General features: G+C 26.7%; 2 protein-coding genes across 5 annotated transcripts in view; both read right to left on the bottom strand.

Moving 5' to 3' along the window:
* Positions 1-636: 636 nt before the first annotated feature.
* On the bottom strand, positions 637-13644 carry LOC100202233 (dual adapter for phosphotyrosine and 3-phosphotyrosine and 3-phosphoinositide). Of its 3 annotated transcripts, none has more exons than XM_065799133.1 (10): positions 13497-13644; positions 13287-13406; positions 12936-13075; positions 7208-7338; positions 3310-3357; positions 3165-3227; positions 2909-2994; positions 2665-2752; positions 2368-2423; positions 637-1199 (listed from the first exon to the last, which is right to left on the bottom strand). In XM_065799133.1, the coding sequence occupies exons 1-9, from the start codon at positions 13559-13561 to the stop codon at positions 2388-2390; spliced, it is 777 nt and encodes a 258-aa protein (XP_065655205.1). In that variant the 5' UTR covers positions 13562-13644; the 3' UTR covers positions 637-1199; positions 2368-2387. The 3 variants fall into 3 exon arrangements, with proteins under 3 accessions (XP_065655205.1, XP_065655204.1, XP_065655203.1); XM_065799132.1 differs by having other exon boundaries at positions 1071-1199; positions 2349-2423; XM_065799131.1 differs by lacking the exon at positions 637-1199 and having other exon boundaries at positions 2205-2423.
* A 15-nt stretch (positions 13645-13659) lies between these two features.
* The window catches only part of LOC100207114 (eIF-2-alpha kinase GCN2), a 75857-nt gene continuing 67906 nt past the window's right edge, over positions 13660-21610 (bottom strand). For both annotated transcript variants that reach the window (XM_065799129.1, XM_065799130.1), the window contains exons 16-21: positions 17986-18201; positions 17492-17830; positions 15822-17354; positions 15507-15644; positions 15235-15396; positions 13660-14053 (exon numbers count right to left, since the gene is read on the bottom strand). In XM_065799129.1, the coding sequence (XP_065655201.1) occupies positions 13829-14053; positions 15235-15396; positions 15507-15644; positions 15822-17354; positions 17492-17830; positions 17986-18201 (2613 nt within the window). In that variant the 3' untranslated portion in view covers positions 13660-13828. The remainder of the gene's footprint in view (positions 14054-15234; positions 15397-15506; positions 15645-15821; positions 17355-17491; positions 17831-17985; positions 18202-21610) is intronic.

Raw genomic sequence — 21610 nt, 5'->3', positions numbered from 1 at the left:
GCTAGTGTGAAAAGCCAAAGACAACGCTCTAAAGATTTTTTTATGGTGCAATAAATAACACTTGTTATGTTTATTCTTGTATTACAAAGATATGCTTTTAACAAGTATAAAACCAATTTTCATATTTAATAAGCAATTTTTTAAATGAATAAACAGAGAGATTGTGCGAAAACCAAAAGCTCTCGTACCAAGCTGCTTAGAGGAGCAGCTTGCATAGCTCGCCATGTTTGTTTTAGAAAAGCTTTTCTTCACTCTCGCACTCATTTACTCCCGCCGAGGCCTATATATATATATATATATATATATATATATATATATATATATATATATATATATATATATATATATATATATATATATATATATATATATATATATATATATATATATATATATATATATATATATATATATATATATATATATATATGTATGCTTAAGTTTTTTTTTGATTTGGCTTTTTATATGATTTGGCTTAAATCATGGAAAACCTGGGCTTTTCCAGGTTTTCCATGACTTAAGCCAAAGTTAACTGATTTACTAGGTTTTCAGGTATAGTATGAACCTTGTACTTTCACCCTCACAACAAACTTCTGAATTAGAAAAAAATCGAAGAATTTATTTCATATTTTTATTCAATACTAATACTATTTCAAAAGTTTTTCTTAAATTTTATTTTACACAGTTACTGTTTTTATATGTTTACAAAATTGAAAACTATTTATTTGACAACAAAATTAATTTAAAATAACTTAAAGGCTTGGAGATAAATGTAAGATCACCATGCAATAACAAATTTATTTAGTTAGTTGTTTTAAATATTGTAACCACTTCCTAGAAAAAATAAAAAAAAGGAAAAATTCAAAAACTTTAATTTCCTTTTCCCAATTAAGATAGCAAGATGACTTTATGTGACTACATAAAATTCTTTAACATTTTTAATATAAAAAACATGTTATTTGATAACAATTTAATAACAATATCCAATAATAATAGACATAAAATTTATTTAAAGTAATAAAAAAACTAAATATTTTCTTTTGCTATTATCAAATTAGTTGCTAATGAACAATAAAACACGCCATTCAAACCAGTATTAAATATTGTATTTATAGGCATGATGCAAAACTCTTTCATAGCTGGATGGCTCGGGTACACCTTTCATATTTGGATATTGAAATGATATTGATTCACTTTAGCTAAAATTTGTTTACAACAAATTTACAAATGAAACCAAAAATCACATAAATATTAGTTTCAATGCAAAAAACAAAAAACAACAACAATAACAACAACAAAAAGCATAAAAGACAAAAAAATATGAACTATAAATAACAAAAATGACAATCAAAAAATTGCTAAGGTAGTAAGTAGAACTATTTAATTAAAATAACACAAAATGAAACGTACAAAAAAAAACACCAGTTTCTCCAGTTGATCTATTATGTCATTGTATGAATCATAAAACCTTTCTCAAAAAGTATATGTATTATCCTGAACACTTTGTAGATTACGAAGACCGAAATATCTAATGAAACTCAGACATCTGGAAAATCATATAACAACTGTATTCATCAAATATAACAACTGTATTCATCAAATTAATTTCAATATATTAAAAATTCGACCTTCCAGACAGTGTATAGCTTCCAGGATCAGATGTATTATTTATTATCTAAAAATTCTGAGTCACCTACATATTCATCAGAACTATAAATCATTCTTAACTTCATCTATTGAATGATCCAAATTAATAGTTTTAATAATGGCTTTTTTTTAATATTTTCCCTAAATTTATATATTTTTATTTTTGAAAATAATACATTCCAAAAATGAAAACTTTTTTTGAATTCTCAAAATATAACTATTTAAAAAATATGTTCAAAAAGCAAATTAAAAATATACATAAAATATTAAATTTAAAAATTAAAAAATCTTGAAAAATATTTTAATATTAAAGTAACAACGAGGTTAACTTAATAAAAAAATAAAAAAGCATCCGACATTTAAATAGATAATTGAACTGAGAACTTATGTACTGTTTTTATTATCATAATATGATAAATAATTTCCTTTAAACAGAAAAAAAGAAGTTTTACGTGTTTAAACATGTTTTCAAGTCTCAAACATAACTTAATTTTTCTTGTCAAAATGAAAATAAGAACTTAATGAAAAAATCTGACGCGAAAAAATTTCAAAGAAAATAGATTTGAATATTTAATCTAAAAATAATTACAATAGCAAAAAATAAATACTAAAACATCTAAAAATATATAAAATAAACCTTTATAAAGTCTAAAAAATATAAAACTATAAAAACCATCTTCAAATAACTTAAATTTATAAACCTTCACATAGAATATTTACTTGGTCAATTGCTGCAGCTTTTAGTGAGTTTCTTGTTGCAATTTTTGATAGTAACTCTAAAATTAAAACAATCATGAATTAAATAAGAATTCATAACAACAGCAATGTATCCAAATAGCTAATATAAAATGTGTTTATAAGAAAAATTGAACAAGCTTAATGTATTCAAATAGTTTATATAAAAGGTGTAAACTGGTTTGACCAGTGAAAACAAAACAATGTGTAAATAAATGAGCGCATGAAAATAAAATATTTTTGGACAAATATTTTCCCACATTTAAAACAAATAAAAATTACAATTTTCCATTGAAACAATTCAACCCATTCTTTAACTTGAGCCGGAGATTTTCCAACAAAATAATATGTTCTATTAGGGAACACAAGCCTAATAAAAATATAATGTTCTATTAAAAAACAAAAACAAGGTTCAAAGAATACTATTACTTAGAAATAGTGCATAATTATCAGAATTTTCGGCATAAATTAATGCACATAACTATGGCTTTATAAATACTTCTATAAAGATTGTTAAAATCAAAACCTAAAACAGTGCATTTTATTATCGCAAGTATCTTCTCCAGTTTCTGTAGCTTTAGATAAATCCAATGTTTTTATTGGTTTCTTTGCCTTAAATAAAAAATTAAAAAAAATAGTTTTAATGTCGTTGCCAATGGCTAAAATAACAAAAAACAAAATTTTTACGAGTTTATTTTGCCCAATTTTTATAAACATATTTAAAAAATTTGGCAACAGCCATTTTTGACCGCTGCCAAAAATTTAATTATATAAAAACGTACTGTTTTTGTATGAAAGTATTGAAGTGTATTTTTCTGTACCACAAACCATCGCTCTTTCCAATTCTAAAAATAAAATTATAATAAAACTTTTAAACGCATTCCTCATCTTTCTTTATATCTAAAAATTATTAAAAAAAGAAAATACTTTATGTATTTCTCCACGCTTTGTGAGATAGCCTTCTTTTGAAGCTACCTAAAAAATTACACAAAAAATGAAATTAAACTACTGTAATCAAACTACTTGTGTTTTTGGTTTTATTACTTCTAAAAAACTTGAAATAGTTTTTACATTTAGAATATGTGAGGATTTCTGAATATTGCATTATTTGGGGTTAAATTTGATGAGTTATATTATATGCATCTCTTTATTGATTTAAACTTAATAAATCAATATATAACATTAGAGAGAGTTTTTTAAATTATCTAAATTTAGATCTTTTACTTTTGCAATTTTTCAAGTCGAATTTTAATAGTTATCTTGCTCTATAAACTTCCAACTCTAATAGCGGTTGCTTGCAGCCTTTTCGGAAATAAAGATATTGAAAAAATGTGTATATAACAAAGAACTTTGGCTCAATGACTTTATAGGATTGTTATATCTGTGTGTGTGTGTCTTGAATGTCGTAATTGCATAAAATAAGTAATTATTTTTAAAAAAAACATATTTTTTATTCTCGACTTGTTTCGTAAAATAAATCTACATTTTCAAAAGATTATTTTACAATAAAAAAAAACAAACTCTGAAATAAATATTAAAAATAGAAGTCTTTTCAGAGAAATATTACCAGACAAAAATTATGCATAATAAACCAATATATTTATTACAAAATAACTCAGTAAACAACCAATCAAAATAACCAACTGTCAAAAATAGAAACTAACAGTAAAATTAAATAGATAAGTTTATAGCATAATGTAAAGTTTGTTTATTAATTGAGGGACTTTCCCATTTAATGTATAGGGCTTCTTTTATCTTTAATTTGTTTTTGGTTGGGGCATTATCCAAAATCTCAAAAGAATCACAATCATTTTTGAAATTAATAGATAAATTTAAGTGTTTAAATAGATGAGACTTCTATTTTTTAATACTTATTTCAAAGTTTTTTTATTGTAAAATAATCTTTTGAAAATGTAAATAAATTTTATGAAACATGTCAAGAACAAAAAACATGTTATTTAAAAAAAATAAATTATATATATATATATATATATATATATATATATATATATATATATATATATATATATATATATATAAATTTAAATTCTTTATTTTAAGCTCAATATTTATTTACACATCATTTATAATTATCTAGATAGCAATTATAATTTATCTATATAACAAATTTAAGCTCAATATTTATTTACACATCTTTATAATAATAAAGATCTCCATTAAAAAACAACAAATTGACAGAGAATTAAGTAAACAATTTAAAAAATATATATAGTAAACTACTTGAAATGAATAATTTTACAACAAAAAGGATCATCACATGGATGATGCAAATTATTGACAATCTTTGTGAATTGTTAATAAGACAGCAAATGAACAATAACTTTTGTTGCGACATAATGATGATGCAGCAAATAATTTATAAACTTTGCAATGTGCGATGGAGAATATGATTGACAACCTTTGTTGCAACATGTTGATGGTATAGAAAATGAAAGGTGACCTTTGTTGAGCCATACTAATGATGCAGCAAAAATGTTGAGCCATGTTAATGATGCAGCAAATGAATAGGAGATGTTGTAGTTAAAAAATAGAAAAGTAAAAAAAGTTTAAAAAAAAAAAGTTTAAAAAGTAAGAGACAAAAAAAACAAACAGAATAAAGATAAAGAACAAGAGTATGTAGTGCGCTAAAAAAAGGCGTACAATCAAAGAAAAGAAAAGTACATTAAAATGTTTTTTACTTCTTTTGCACTATTCAATATATGAATATCTTTGTTAGAATATTTAATATATGGAACAATATCAATATCTTTGTGAGAATAAGAAAACAATTTTTAAAATTATTTAAAACAAAAAAAATTGAATTAATATTGAGCATCAGTTCACCAAATATTTCAATAAAAAATCAAATATAAAGTTGTGTAGGTAGTGTTGGTGGTGGTGTGAGTATGTGATGTTGGTGGTGGTGTGAGTAGGTGGTGTTGGTGGTGGTGTGAGTAGGTGGTGTTGGTGGTGGTGTGAGTAGGTGGTGTTGGTGGTGGTGTGTGAATTTGAGTATAACAGACTTGAGTGTCTTTGAGTATAACTGACCTGAGCCTTTTTGAGTATAACTGACCTGAGTGACTTTTAGTACAACTGACCTGAGTATTTTTAAGTATAACTGATTTCAGTGATTTTGAGTATAATTGACTGAGTGAGTCAGAGTATGACTACAAGTGTGCAGAATATATTAGTGTAGTGTAGACATAAATCCACAAGTTTATTACAAAAATCATTCTAGAGATACTTGTTCTTTTCTTGTCCTTTCAAGCTATAGCTATAGAGTAATTGAGATGTGCAAAAAGTTGCTCCTTTATATACTGACATAGGAAAGTGTTAACTTTATGAATTGAACAATGCCTTTTAAAACATGTAACAAATATTTGTTTGTAGAATTAGAAACAAAACATCATACAATTTTTTATTATATAATTATGAGAAACTTTTTTTTGGCTATTTAGGTAAATATTTAGTAATTCATAAGTAAAAATAATTTAAAAAGAATTCTTTATTTTTCAAAACTAATTTTGTTGTTAGAAAAGAAGTGCAGTGTGTGGTGCTACCTAAAACTAATTCAGCTGTTAGAAAATAAATGCGGTGTGTAAGTTAATAATTGGGTTCAAATCATGACCACAGAAAACTGCACCACTAATGCATTGTTAAACAAAGACATTCCAATCCAAATTAGGTTTGAGATTTTTTTTTTCACTTCTAATCAATTCTAATTCACTCCCAACAAAGCTGCAAGCAATCACTATTACTTGGGAGTTACTAGAAAACAAGGAATAGAGTTAAAGAGCAAGAAAAGGTTGACAGAAGACTTGTAGGCTGTATGAATCAGGAAAACATAAAGATGGGAGAATGTTCTAGAGGGTTGAACGGTTGGAAAAAAAAACAAGTCGAATAAAAGTTTTTAGAACATGCAGAGACGGATACATGTGACTTTACTGAATGGCAAGTCAAGTGAGAATGAGCTTTGGTTGATGGAACTAGAGACAATAGCTCTTTTGAGCAGCAACCATAAACCAGTATTTTTAGAAAAGAGAAAAAGATGCAACTTTATGACAATGGGTGAGGCTCAAGCATGGCAGATAAAGCAGGTCTAACTTTGTTTATAATGCATTTTTATACCTTGCCTGTATATATGGTATATATGGTTTCCATGAGAGGTCAGTAGTGAACAATAAACCAAGAAGACCTAAAGTAGGGGACTCAGTGAGAGGGTTACTATTTATTAATATAGGAACATCAACAGTATTGCGATAGTTGTTTGCAGTAAATAACTGAGTTATCTTGAAGTAAAAATTCACAAGCTACTGCAAGCTTGTAAAATCCAATATGTTACAGAAGTGAGATCTGATTCAAGATCAGCTGCTTGTTTAAAGCGATTGAAAAAGGAAGACTTTTTGTCAAGATAGGAGTATAAAGTTGTCAGGAAGATCATTAATGTTGATAAATAACAAAACAGGATCAAGGATAGAACATTCACGTACCCCAGAAGTTACTGGAAATAAAGAAGATAGTTGGGCTTTGAGTATGACTTTAATAAAGCATTTAGAAAAAAATGATTTGATAACCTTGAAAACTGTATTTTAAAAATGTAGTTTAAAAATGTAAATAAGGTGAAACAAAATAGGTTTGAAAAATTATTCTACAGATTGTTCCACAAAATGTTCCTGTAGAGTAAAAAATTAGGATGTAAAAGTAGTTTCTTTTAAGTTATTGAACTTTCAATCACCTTTTATTGGAATAGAAAGAGAAGTTTTAAAAACTATTGAATTAAAAATGAAATTCTTGAAATTTTTTGTTAAAAAAAATTTATACTTACGCATATGTCTATTGGTTCATTTTGCGGTGAATAAAAATCTTTACCAGCTTCTCCATGTCGAGATACAGGTGTGTAACTATGCAGCTCATTGTCTTTGTTTTTATAAGGCTTTTGCAGAACAACTGTTTCATCTAAACAATTTTAGCTATATGTCACAATGGTAATAAAATAGTAAATTCTTTATGTAATATCATGTCACATGTCATTTTTTAAATTATAGTAAAAAAGAAAAAATAAACAAGTAAATATATGTATATATATATATATATATATATATATATATATATATATATATATATATATATATATATATATATATATATACACAGTATCAGACAAAACGAGTGCAACCAAATAATGCTAATTTAGTTTCTTTATATAAAAGTGCTGCATTTTTTCAATTTAGAGAAATAACTATGTAACTGTTTAGAGACAAAGTTCTTCAAGTTTTATTCATCACAAAGTTCATTATTTGTACACAAAAATTAATAAATTAATCAAAAGTATCAAAAAAAGTTGATTTCCTTCTGGACAAAACAAGTGCAACTCGACAAAATGTTGACCAAGCTGTATTTCGCTATCAATATTTCGATAGCGAAATACGCTTGGTCATCAACCTTGCATCTTCGAGGCATAGATTCGATCAGGTGATCAATGAAACTTTGTGAAATCGCTGCCCAGGCCTTTTGGATTTGTTCAAACAGTTGATCCTTATTACGAACACCTTCACGATTAATTCTGCGGTTGACGATCTCCCACAGGTTCTTGATAGGGTTGAGATCCGGAGATTGAGGCGGCCAATCCATCACCGATAGGTGGTTTGTCTTGAAACCACTGCTTGACTACTTTTGCAGTGTGTTTCGGATCCTTGTCTTGCTGAAAAACCCATTTTAATGGTATATTCCATTCAGCATGAGGTAACATAACATCTTGTAGGATATTTTTATACATGAAACGGTCCATTATTCCATCGTTTCGATGTATTGGACCTAGACCGTTAGCAGAAAAACACCCCCAGATCATTACATTGCCTCCACCATGCTTCACGATCTTATGGAAGTAACGTAAATCGAGGCTTTTTCCGGCTGGTCGACGTACACAGCAAATGCCATCGCTCCCAACGATGTTGAACTTCGATTCATCACTGAACAGGACAGTTTGCCATCTCTGTACATTCCAGTCAATATGAGATTCAACAGCCGAGCTGCCTGTATCGGACCAAACAATCAGACGACGTGCTTCAACAGCATGTCGTCTGATTGTTCGGTCCGATACAGGCAGCTCTAATTGCTTTTGTATCCCGACTGATTATAAACAGGGATCCTTCTTGACGGATCTGACGATCATAGAATCCTCTCTAGAAGTGGTGGAACGCGGTCTTCCACCTTTGTTATTTGCTGCCAACTTCCCCGTAGAACAATATTTGGAACATAGTCTTGATACGGTCCATTTTTTCACGCGATATTTATCACAAATACTTTTTTGTGACATTCCACTTACGTAATCGCCAATATTTTTCTTTCTCAATTCCAATCCAAGACTGTCGGGAGCCATTTTTGCACTTGAAGTCATAAAAATAATAAAAATAAATAATCACTTCTCAAGGCTTACCGTGTTACATTTACCTTGTGATGATACAATAATGCTCTGTGGAACACAACGTCTTGGTTGGATGTGGACTGTATTGATGTAACACTTGTTGTATTTTACTTCTTGTATTGATGTTCTTCGATAAAACACTTTGATAAAACTCACTTCGATAAACTGTCTTGATAATACTGACTGATTGACTTATAGAGACCATATACTGACTGAATTACATGTCGATTTACATGTCTCTTATATAATAAAATGAACCTGTGTGAACCTGTTCTGGAAGATTCTAGATGCTTCTTTTTGATACTTCTGGAAGCTTCTGGATGCTTCTGAATGTTTCTGGATATTTCTGGATGCTACTGGATGCTTCTTCTGGAAACTTCTGGAAGCTTCTGCATGCTTCTGGAAACTTCTGGATACTTCCTTTAATTATTAAATAACTTCCGTGACGTTGACACAGACCAGACTTAAGAAAATGAAACATACCAAAAAAGTTGCACTTGTTTTGTCCGCTGCAAAATGGCACTTGTCAACAAAATTCTGCATGTGTGCTGTCACCTGTCAGCTGATTGCTCATGTCATGGCATGCTATGACTTTAGACTCCTGAACTGTTTGCTGTGGTAGTACAGTTCGTTTCGTTTTTAAGACATGTAAAATTAGGAACACTTTTTAGCATTGTTCGATGTTGGTTGCAAATGTTTTGTCCAATACTGTATGTATATATATATATATATATATATATATATATATATATATATATATATATATATATATATACATATATATATATATATATATTTATATATATATATATATATATATATATATATATATATATATATATATATATATATATATATATATATATATATATATATATATATATATTGTTCCCATCAGTTAACAATAAATATGAAGCCATAAACACCAAGATGCTGTAGATATATTTGCTGTGATGACATGACAGAGATAATTCATACTTTCTGGCTTTCTAGATTTTATATAACCTTATCTATATATGGATGAGTAAAATCTGTATTTTTTAACTAAAATCTGTATATAAAATAAAATACTGCAAAAAAATATTCATTCATCCATACTGACTTCCTAAGTATTTAAAAACATCAAACCCTGACTTTCTTTTCATTAAACCCACTGAAAAAATGAAATAATATCAGTTATTCTTTCTCTGTGATTTTTCTAAACGATGGCAAGGCTTTTGGTCCAAACAGTGTTCCAACTTTTATTTTAAAATTTCTTGCTAATGACATTTCTTCAGAACTTTCTAAACTATTTCATCTCTCATTCGCTACTGGTATATTCCCTAATCTTTTAAAAACTGCATTTGTTAAACCAATCCATAAAAAGAACTCAAAAATTGACTGCAATAACTATAGACTAATATCATTATTATCAAATATCAGCAAAATTCTTGAAAAATTAATGTATTCTCATTAATTGGTTTCAATTCAAAAGTAAAGTTATTAAGTATGGTGTCCCACAGAGTTCTGTTCTAGGGCTTTTACTGTTTTTAATATATATTAACGATCTGCCTTACTCTATAAATAATTTGATTGTTAATGATTTCGCTGATGACACTAACCTTCTATGCATAAATAAATAACTGGTGCAGCTTCATAAAAAAGTTAATTCAGATCTCCATCATTTGAGTCATTGGTTCAATAGTAACCGTATTTCTCTAAATACCAATAAAACTGAATTAATTATTTTTCATAATGTGAAAATTAATGGTAAAAGACTTTTCCCATCTAAATATATAAAATACCTCGGAGTATTTCTTGACAAAAACGATACTATCAACTAATTCAATTAAATAAAAAACTCTCACGTGCCAATATTATGCTGTCATTAATACCACACTATGTTCCCCAAGATATTCTAATATCAATTTACTATTCCTTGTTCTCCTCACATCTAAGTTATAGTTGCACTGTTTGGGGTCAAAAAGGTAGTTTTCTATTAAACCGTATAAACATTTTACAACGCACTTCCATAAGAATTATTACATTTTCTCCTTTACATATCAAAATAGGTTTTCTATATATTTCTATATATTTTTCTATAAATAGGTTTTTCTTGAATTAAAAATTCTAAAATTTCAAGACCTTGTAAATCTTTGTGTTTGATTTCCTTCAAAATAAACTACCAAACTCGTTTAATAACTTTTTTTATTAAACTAAGTGACACACAAATATTACACTTGAAATACTGAAAATTTCAACTTGCACACTTCCTTTTTCAACACTATCAAATATGGCAAGCTCTCTTTAAAAAATTAATGTATTTCTCACTGGAACCAAATAATTATAAAAAAAAAAGGTTATAATTAAGCAACCTTTTATTACCAACTTATTACTTCTTCCCAATCGAAACCAAATTATGAAATTTTTATTTGAGAATATATTTAATGAATATTAATTTTATCTTTTATTATTATTGCTTTTTTTATATTACTGTTTTTATAAAACTATTATTACTTTTAATTTATATTGTCTTTTTTAACTCTACTACTATTATTACTATTATCATTAATTTATCTTTGTTTTAGAAGCCTTATTAATATTATTTATAATGATAGTGATAATTTTTGCAAATGTTATGTTTATTTTTATAACTTCTGTCATAGTTTTAAACTTTACTATAGTTATTTTTACCATAGTTTTTATCATTATTTATAATTTTTGGTAAAGTTATCTTATTATAGTCACTATTTATAATGTTTTTTTATTCACATTATTAATAGAAATGTTTTTTTATTCACATTATTAATAGGCTCAATAGAGTAAAATTTGAAAGTCAGCATAAGGATCAGCTTTTTTTGTTTTGCCATAATACTGATGTCACAATATTATGTCCAAGTATAATCAGGGTTCCCACTATTAAAACTGAGGCCAAAAGTAAAGATTATAAGGAAATTTAAGGTAATATTTTCCGAATATTTAAGGAGATTTGATTTCGAACGACAATTTTTTATAAGAAAAAGTAAGGAGAATTAAAGAGAAAACATAAAAAACAGAATTTTATTTCTTTCAATAAATTTTAAATATAAACAGAAAAATTATTGTAAATTAATTTATATATACATATATATATATACATATGACTGCTGGCACCCCCTGAATATGTTGTATATAATTAAAAAAATGCTAGATCCCTCGAACATTATATAGGTCCCTAATATTATTAAAAAAAAAGTTTTTCAAAATTATGTCATGTTGGGTCTCAAATGAAGGGAAATTATATAAAAATTTTAAAATATTAATCATTTTTTAAAAAGACATAGATAAAAAAAATTATAATCAAAAAATCTTGTTAAATTCCCTATTTTTCATTTTAGTTTTCATCTAAAATAAAAATTTAATTATAAAATGATTAATATTTTTAAAATCTTTATATAATTTCCCTTCATTTGAGACCCAACATGACATTATTTTGAAAAACTTTTTTTTAATAATATTAGGGACCTATATAATGTTCGAGGGTCGGTAGCAACCCCTTAAAATATTTTTTATTCAAAAATTTCTTAAATCTAGCATTTTTTTAATTATATGCAACATATTCAGGGGGTGCCAGCAGTCATTTTCAGAAAACGTTGTTTTTAGAACCACCTTTATATATATATATATATATATATATATATATATATATATATATATATATATATATATATATATATATATATATATATATATATATATATATATATATATATATATATATATATATATATATATAATAGAAACATAGGTCTGCAAACTATCACAGAAGTATATATTTGCTAGATGATTAAAAAAATATAAAGAGAAATCAAGGAGAGTTTTTACTTTTATTTTAAATAAATTTTAAGGAAGTAAAATTGACTAATAAAAAAAAGTTGATTGTTTAGTTTAATAGTTGACATTACATGTTAACCTGATTTAAGCTGTTGCTGTTTGTATTTCCAATATCTAATGGAACATCTGGCAGCCAAAGTAAAGTTTATACTTTCATTAAATAGCAAAAAGTAGAGTTAAAGATGTTTTCATACTAATGCTTGTTTGCCATCAGACTACCACACTAGTTATGTATAGTATGTAATACAAGTGTAAAATAAAAAAAACAAAAAAATACTTTCTGCACTGCTAAGCACCGGATGTGATTCAAAATGATCCAAAAGTTCTTTCAAAGAATAGAATGTAGCTATTCCAAATACAAAGATATTTTTTTTTTTATCATGATTAATCACATAATGTTTGACAGAGTTCTGACAGCTGTAAAAAACAAAAAACATTTGCAAAATTATCCTTGTAAATGTTTATAAATTCATTTTATATTTTATCAAAAAATGACAAACAAATACATTTTTACTGTAAAAATGTTTACTGTGTTCTAAAATTCAGTATATGTATATTTGTACTTTATGCAATACTTGGCTGTGAGATTATACTGTATGTGCAGTATACTATTGATACAATGACTTACCGCACAGAGACAGAATAGTTTTGCTTATCAGAATTAATTCTTAACAAGTAGGTTCCTTCAGTTGCATTACTGATCAAAACAGTTTCTGCTGTTGAACGACTGATATCTCCGTGAAACCAACTAAAAGACCATTGTCATGTAATATTATAAAATTGTTTATATAACTCAATAATATGTAAAAAATTATTTAAAAAAATGTGGCCTACATACTCTAGATCTGCCAAAGATGTTATTTCTTTGACATCTGTTGTTGAGTTAATGTTGTTATTAGCCATTTTTTTTCATCTTTAGATCAAAAATTATTATAATAAAACCATTACAAATACACATATCCTTTTTCAAAATTATTTAAAAAAAAATAAATTAGATTGTATGACCAATCAGATCTTTGATTTTTCATAATATAACTATAAAGTTAAATACAAACTATTAAAACATACATGAAAATTTTTTATAATAGTAAATATAATAAAAAACAATAGTTTTTTTTATATACAATCAAGTCTGTTGGGTAAAACAACAACAACTGCAATATTAAAAATTTATGTAAAAACTTTATAACACTCTGCAACATAAGAATACAGTAAAACAACAGATCGGCTTTCAGTGTAAACTTTATGTATTGTATTGCAGACTCTTTTCATAAATTGACCACGTTCTTTAAACATATCCATCAATGAACGAACACTGGAATCAAACTCATCATTGGAACCATTTAACTCAAGATAAGCTGCAACAGACATCAGCTCAAGACGTTCTAATTTTGTCTAAAACATAATTTTTTATATTAGAAAATTAACATAGTAATATTAAAAAGCAAATACAAATTAATATATATGCAACATAACAACTACACACACACACACACACACACACACACACACACACACACACACACACACACACACACACACACACACACACACACACACACACATATACACATAAATATATATATATATATAAATTCATTACTTAGTCACCCATAAAGCAACATTTTTATATAATAATTTTATCACCTCATAAATGTATACTTTATAATAGTATAATACCAAGTTTCAGAAAATCTTGTTCAATAAATGAGACAACCAGCTTTAAACTCTCACATTTGAAGCAAAAATTTGAAAAAAAAAAGTTTTAACAATTTGGATGTACATTTGGGGTCATTATTCTGCTAAAATATCTAATTCTACAGCATTATTTCATAGTATACAACTTGATAATAAACTTTTTTTTAAATTTTCTTGTAAATAGAAGCGTTCATATTTCTGTTGATATCAACCAATAGACGGATGGAAATGTTTCAAAAACCATCACACCTCTTACACTGTATTTTTTGATTGAAATTTTTGTACCAAAAATTTTTTTATGCCAATAGGATGTCATACATGTAGAATACCATCATTTCCAAGGAAATTTAACTTAGATAAGTTAAAAAAAAATTTTTTTCTTCCAATCTTTGATTGTCCTGGTATCAATTTGGTGAAGATCATTTATTTAAGTGAAATTTAAACATGTAGAGCTTCTTATTTTTTTTACTTAATAATAGTTTTTTTTATATAAAAAAAGGTGCCACATCATTTAGTTTTTGTGTCCCAGAACTACAAACAGGTGTTTTTCGTAACATGTTAAGAGTCATGTTTCTGCTTCAATAAATAAAAACACATAACAAGCTATTATTTAAAAATTGCATCTTTGATCATCCTACTGTTTCAATATATATTATATGGTCGGAAACTTTTGCACACATAATGGTTACATATGAAATATTTGAAATGTTTACATACTGAAACATTTGCGCATTTATAAATTATATTGTATATTATGTATACACATGCATATTATGGATACATATGTATGCATAAACATTTACATACAAATACATCTATACAAACATATACATATATATTTCTACATAAATGAATACAACTTAACAAAAATAACTTACAGCAACTACTTGAATTGAATTAATTCCAAAACATCTGTTAACTTCACTCAGAAACTTTGAGCAAAAACTGTTCTCAAATTTTTTCTTCTTTCCAGAATCAATCTTATCAACAGAAACAAAAGTGAAAAATAAAGTTGAATTAATTGGTTGAAGATGAGTAGCCTAAAGTAGAAAAAACAATTAAGATTATTAGTATTCTGAAAAAAAGTCATTATGTTAGAAATCAACTTGAAGGAATAAAGCATAGATAAAAAAATTACCAAAACTGTTACCTTGGTTACTGTTTCCAATTCTCTAGATTCTGTTCTATGTTCTATTTTACATAACAAGCGTTGAATAAGGTAATCATTTAGTTCTTTTCCAGAAAGAGCACGCCAATCACCAAATTTTTCTTTCTCTCTAGATCGTACCTATGCATGTTCATAAACATATATAGTACTAAAAATATTAAAAAATTAAAAAAAAAAAGTAATAAAAAGAAAGTAATAAAAATTTTTTTTTTAATAAAAATAAGTTTACATTTGATTTGCAACAAAATTGCAACTAAAAAAGATTGCACTTAAAAAAGTTTAAACTGAAAAATTTACCCCTATAAAAGAATCTTTTATTGCAACAATATGATTTACACTATTTTCCTTGCAGTAATTTTGAATGTCTTCAATAGTATAACTTTGTTCAGACTCATAAGAATATAAGACAGCACTAATGCCTCCAGCCCACAAGTCACGTATAACATTAACTAAAGAGTTTAAATTAGTAGAATTTGTCAATGAACAAACAATGACACCACAATTACTGATGTGCGGATTCAATGAGTCTATTTTATCCTTACGTGCAGCATGTAAAAAATACTCAACTTCTAAACTGACTCCAACTGCATGAGGTAACGTTGATTCAGCATATTTACTCAACGATTCAATTTGTTTATCGTAGCATCCGCCTACAGCTATTATGTCCAGTCTTCCATATTTATTTTTTCTAGGATTTTCTGCAACATATTGAAATATAAGTCCTGAATAACAATTAGAATTGTAGATAAGTGACGTACAAATGTGAACAGGAATGTCAACGAACATGTTTTTTAAATGTTTTATAAGTTTTTCTATTTCAGAAAACGCTTGTTTAGCTAGGGTACTTACTTCTGCTTTTGATTTGCATAAAATCTGTAAACTCTCTTTCGCTTTTGCCAAACCTCCTTCAAAAGTAAAACATACTAGCAAGCGTGTTATAACATGCTCTGGAAGACCCAAGTATATAAAAAAATCTTTTAACATTGAATTTTGCTGCTTTTTATCAAAGACATGCTCAAGTATATGATATACTTCTTGTTGAGCTTCATCACTAAATCCATTTTGCAAAAAAATTGCTTCAATGAACTTTGAATGATTAAGTCGAATGTATAAATTTCTTTGAGTCAAAGATGGAAACTCTTTGATTATTTCATAAACACTATACATAATTTCTGCTTCTGGCAAGAAGCTTGAGAATGAGTTTGAAACAATATCAAAAGAGCAATCCCATGATTCAACTGGATGAGCTCCTTTAATACCAAAATCTTTATATAATTTGCTAAAACAATATCTACGAATATGGTTTATTTTATTTCTAATAATAAATCTTGAAAAACTAAGTCTAGAATCAACTGGAAGACATAATTGTAATCCACTAGGATCCAAAACACAAGCAAGATTATGAATATTTTCATAATTTTTTCCTTTAGGTGTTAGTAAAGGTGTATCAATAAATACAGCTCCATGTTTCTTAAATATATTAGTCATAATGCTTTGCACATATTGCAGAATTCGAGCTTGTTGTATTGTATGGTTTTCGTTTTTACCAAGCAAATCACTATCATATATCTGGTCAGAGACTGGAGAAACATTTTGAGTAAAAAAAGCTGATATTAGTCGTTGATATCTTGTTGAATTCTTTTGAAATAATGTGTGTTTAATTAGCTCATCTAATTGGCTGTCTTCAATTCTCGGGGGTAAATATCCACTTTCCATTAACTCCAAAGCAGTTGGACGAGAATCAGGGGAGTGATTGAGAAGCCAACTTATAAGGTACTTTTCTTTTTCATATTTTTTATCAGTAAAGTCTTGAGGAAAAATGATTTTATCCTGTTAAATAACACAAATCAAACATCAAGAAATTCAACTTAAATTCATTAACACTATTTCCAAATGCTAAGTCAGCCAATCAGCTTTCAACAATCCGCTGGAGTTTATTTACCAATAAAAACTTTAATACTACTTACCGTTCGAAGTAAGGCTATATTCTTAACCCTCTCCATAGATGTTTCAAAATGATAAAACATTTCAAACAAAATTATGCCTAAACTATATATATCAACTTTTTGTGAGAATTTAATACGACTATTTGCTTGTCCAAGTTCTGGTGCGACATAAAGAGCTGTTCCAACTTTACCTGTCATCCTATCATCGTTTGAATAAGTAGAGTCACAAGGTTGAAAAAGTGCTGCAGCATCAAGATTAAATGATGCATGTGAAGTGGCAAGCCCAAAGTCACCAATTTTAATTCTGTCAGTAAAATCCAAAAAAATGTTTACTGGCTTTAAATCACGATGAATAATACCCTAAAAATTATTTTAAATTAAAAACATGTTCATATATATTATCCATTTTTCAATATATTTTTTATTAAAATGATTTCTGAAAACTGATTATCTGTTAATAAAAAAAATATCTCTAATATAATAAAAAAACAAATATAAAAAGATTTACTATAAACCTGGGCATGAACATGAGCAATGCCTTCCACAATCTCTCGAAATAACTTCCAAACTCTATCTGGTTGTTTGTATAATCCCTCATCAATAGCAGACTTAAGTGTTTGCTTCTCACAAAATTCCATTTGAATATATAAAAACTGAAGAGGAACATCTGAACTTTCGGTTGTAGAAGTTACATTTTCTGATTTCTGCAAAAGTGCATCATCATCAGATTCCTATAAAAATTAGTAAACAAAATTTTCTTAAAAAATATTAAATATTATATTTAAAAATGTAAAAAATGATAATAAAGTATAAGTAAAGAAATCTTTGAAAAAATAAATATTAAAATGTAAATATAAAAATCATAAAATACTCCCACTCATATCATAAAACACTCTCTTTAACACACTACTAGTAAAATATCTAGAGATAAGTTTTTAACTTAATGAAAACCCTGGAAATTTTTTTTTGTAAAAATCCCAGAAAACTATTTTTATAAAAATTATAAAAAACCATGAAAAAATTTACGGTCAACAAATTAAAGTTATTATGTGGGTAAATTCTGAAACATTGGTAAAGAAATAAATAAAGTAATTAAAAACTAATAAATATAAATATTTTTTAAAAATTCTCTTAAGTCAAATATAATATCTTAGTTTTACCATGAATAATCTGCAAAGCAAGATAAATTAATTTACTTTTTAAATATAAAATGTCAGACAATGGTCCAGAAATCAACACTCTTTATTCCTATAATTTTTTGTCGCAAAATATTCACCAGCTTTTTTTTTCTTGCACTTATTTGCATGATCAATAATAGATTATTATACTATTTTGCACCATTCATTGGAGGGGATTTTTTTTTTCCATGCTGAATTTATATTTTAAAAAACGCTTCTGTTTTTCTAATGAAATTTCATTTTTTTAATATAGCAATTAGTTGCAGTTTGCAAATGAGCACAGATGTTTTTGTTCATGCAAATTTTGTTTTTTTAAGTGTGCTGTGGACTTGTTTGCTAATAATTGATACTTAACTGAAGCTGAAGCAGAGTATGATAAAGTATCAAGACGGTTTGTTTTTTTGTTAACTATGGTGTTCATCATGATAACTGATTTTCAACATGATGACTACGGAATATCCTTAGGCCTTAGGATAATTTTACTAAACTCTAAGTAATTTTTACACTTAAAAACTTCTGGCCACCATAGTCAAAATTTACAGACTTTCCATCAGCAAATACAGGTGGAATCGCTTTATCTATCTGAAGCTGCATAGCTTCTTGATTAAGTTCTACTTTATTTATATTAACAGTGACAAAGAAGGTTGGGAGTTTTTTGATCATTCTCTCTGTAATTTCGTAACCTTGAGTTAATCACAAAAAAGCATTTTAATAAAGGGTTGTTAAAAGGAAGTAAACTGATGATTCTAGCTTTTAGCAAGGTCTTAAAAAACAATGATTAGAAGTCAGGATTTTAAATAATTATTCTTGAAAAATAATTTTCTGCATTACTTCCAAGGTATATGTAATTCGAATGGCGATTCGAATCTTGTTTTAAACCCGTTGATTTTTCCCCTCATATAATTAGTAGAATCTGATAAATTGGAAACTGGATAACTTAATGATATTTCATCTTTGTTAAATAAATGAATAATAATATTGAAGAGACTTTCTGCGTTGACCTAACAAGCAACAATGAACCATAGTGTTTGAATACAGCTTTATTAGCTTTATTGTTTATTTTTGTTTGTTTGTTAGCTTTGTTGAAAAAATATGCTACTAGCATACAAAGAACTTTCTCATTTTTTGTCGAGAAACACTTATCTATGTTAAGGGAAAAATTTTTATTTTTATATCAAAAACAAGTTCAGCTAGAAAAGCTTTACCTGTTCTTTCTCCCAGCTTAAATGAAGCAGTTGTTCTGAACATTTTCAAATTTTTCAAAACATGATGATCATTAGATATTTCCTTTGCATGTTCAATCATATGGGATTTTAAAGATATTGGAAGATTGTGTTCACAAATAAATATGAGTGTCATAGCTTCTGCATTTGATATCCGGTCTCTAAAATAGGTTTAATGGTAGAATGGTAGGCATTACTCTACTTGTGCAAGTAGGGCAAATATGCATGTTATCCAGAGTGCTGTTTGGTAATATACATGTACCTATTTTTTTTTTAAATTAGAAAAAACGATATTTTAGCTTGATCATTTGAATTAATCAATGTGCAGCTCAGAAGATGTATTTTAGATTTTTAAGTGGCCAAGTAAAGGCTTTTTACCTTCACCTCCATAATAAAAGTCTTTACACATTGTACATCATACTTATAACATCAAATCAAATAATATATAATTATGATTAAGTTGTATATTACAGTGTCCGGTTTATTGAATAAACTTACCACTCCAGCTTTATCAATCTTTCTTATAAAGGTTGAATAATCCTTTTTATTATAATCTTTCTCTTAAAGCCAATTCCAGTAAAACTTGTTTTTAATAATTCTTACATCTCAGCAATGTAAAATAACCTTTTAATTTGCATTATTTTCTGCAATAACAAGAACTTTTTACTTATACTTGATTTTTTCTTCTTGATAGTGATAATTGACAACAAAAACTTTTATAAACTATTGAAACTGAATTTAAATCAATTTCTCAAGAAAAGGAATTTTTAACATTCTGAAAGTTCATTTAAATGAATTAAAAATAAAAAAAATAAAAAATATATTGCGAAAAATGATCTTGCAAAAATTTCAATTATAGAAAACGAAGTTGGTTAAATGCAAACTTTGCAGTATTTAAAAATATTAATTCACAAATCAGTAACAAAAAACATGCAGAAATTTCCAGAGTCATAAACAAATTTTAAGTGAGTTTCTGGAATTCCTGAAATTCACAGAAAAAACTCATCATCATCACACATTACTTTAATTATAGCAAAATCAAAAACTAACTCAAAATACAAGAAATTCTATATAAAAAATAATGCCAATACTAATAAAAAAAAGTTTAGTTGTAAGGATGATAGTAACTCAAACAAATAATAAACATAAAAGTTTTACACTTAAAAGAGAAACTAAAAACTCCTTGCTTACCTCTAAATATTAAAAAAAAAAATTATATATATATATATGTATATATACATATACATATATATGTATATATATATATACATATACATATATATATATATATATATATATATATATATATATATATATATATATATATATATATATATATATATATATATATATATATGTATATATATGTGTGTATATGTGTGTGTGTGTGTGTGTGTGTGTGTGTGTGTGTGTGTGTGTGTGTGTGTGTGTGTGTGTGTGTGTGTATATATATATATATATATATATGTATTAGGTTGTTCCAAAAAAAACGAGTTTTTTGAATTTAAACTAACATTGCTTTTCGTAAGGTGTCCCAACCTTGATATTACTAATAAAAAAATTTTTTTTCATGATTAGATCACTCCATGACTTCCCTCAATGGGTCCAAAGGTCATTTTTTTGCCCATATTTCGTAATAGCTGAGGGTAGTGTTACCATTATCCAAATTAATTTTTCTTTCTTTTTTTTTGCTGTTTTATCTTATTGAAGGAAATAAAAATATAATGTTAAGCGTAATT

This window comes from Hydra vulgaris, chromosome 06, assembly GCF_038396675.1.
Source record: "Hydra vulgaris chromosome 06, alternate assembly HydraT2T_AEP".
NCBI lineage: Eukaryota > Metazoa > Cnidaria > Hydrozoa > Anthoathecata > Hydridae > Hydra > Hydra vulgaris.
This window is presented reverse-complemented; position numbering and strand designations above follow the sequence as displayed.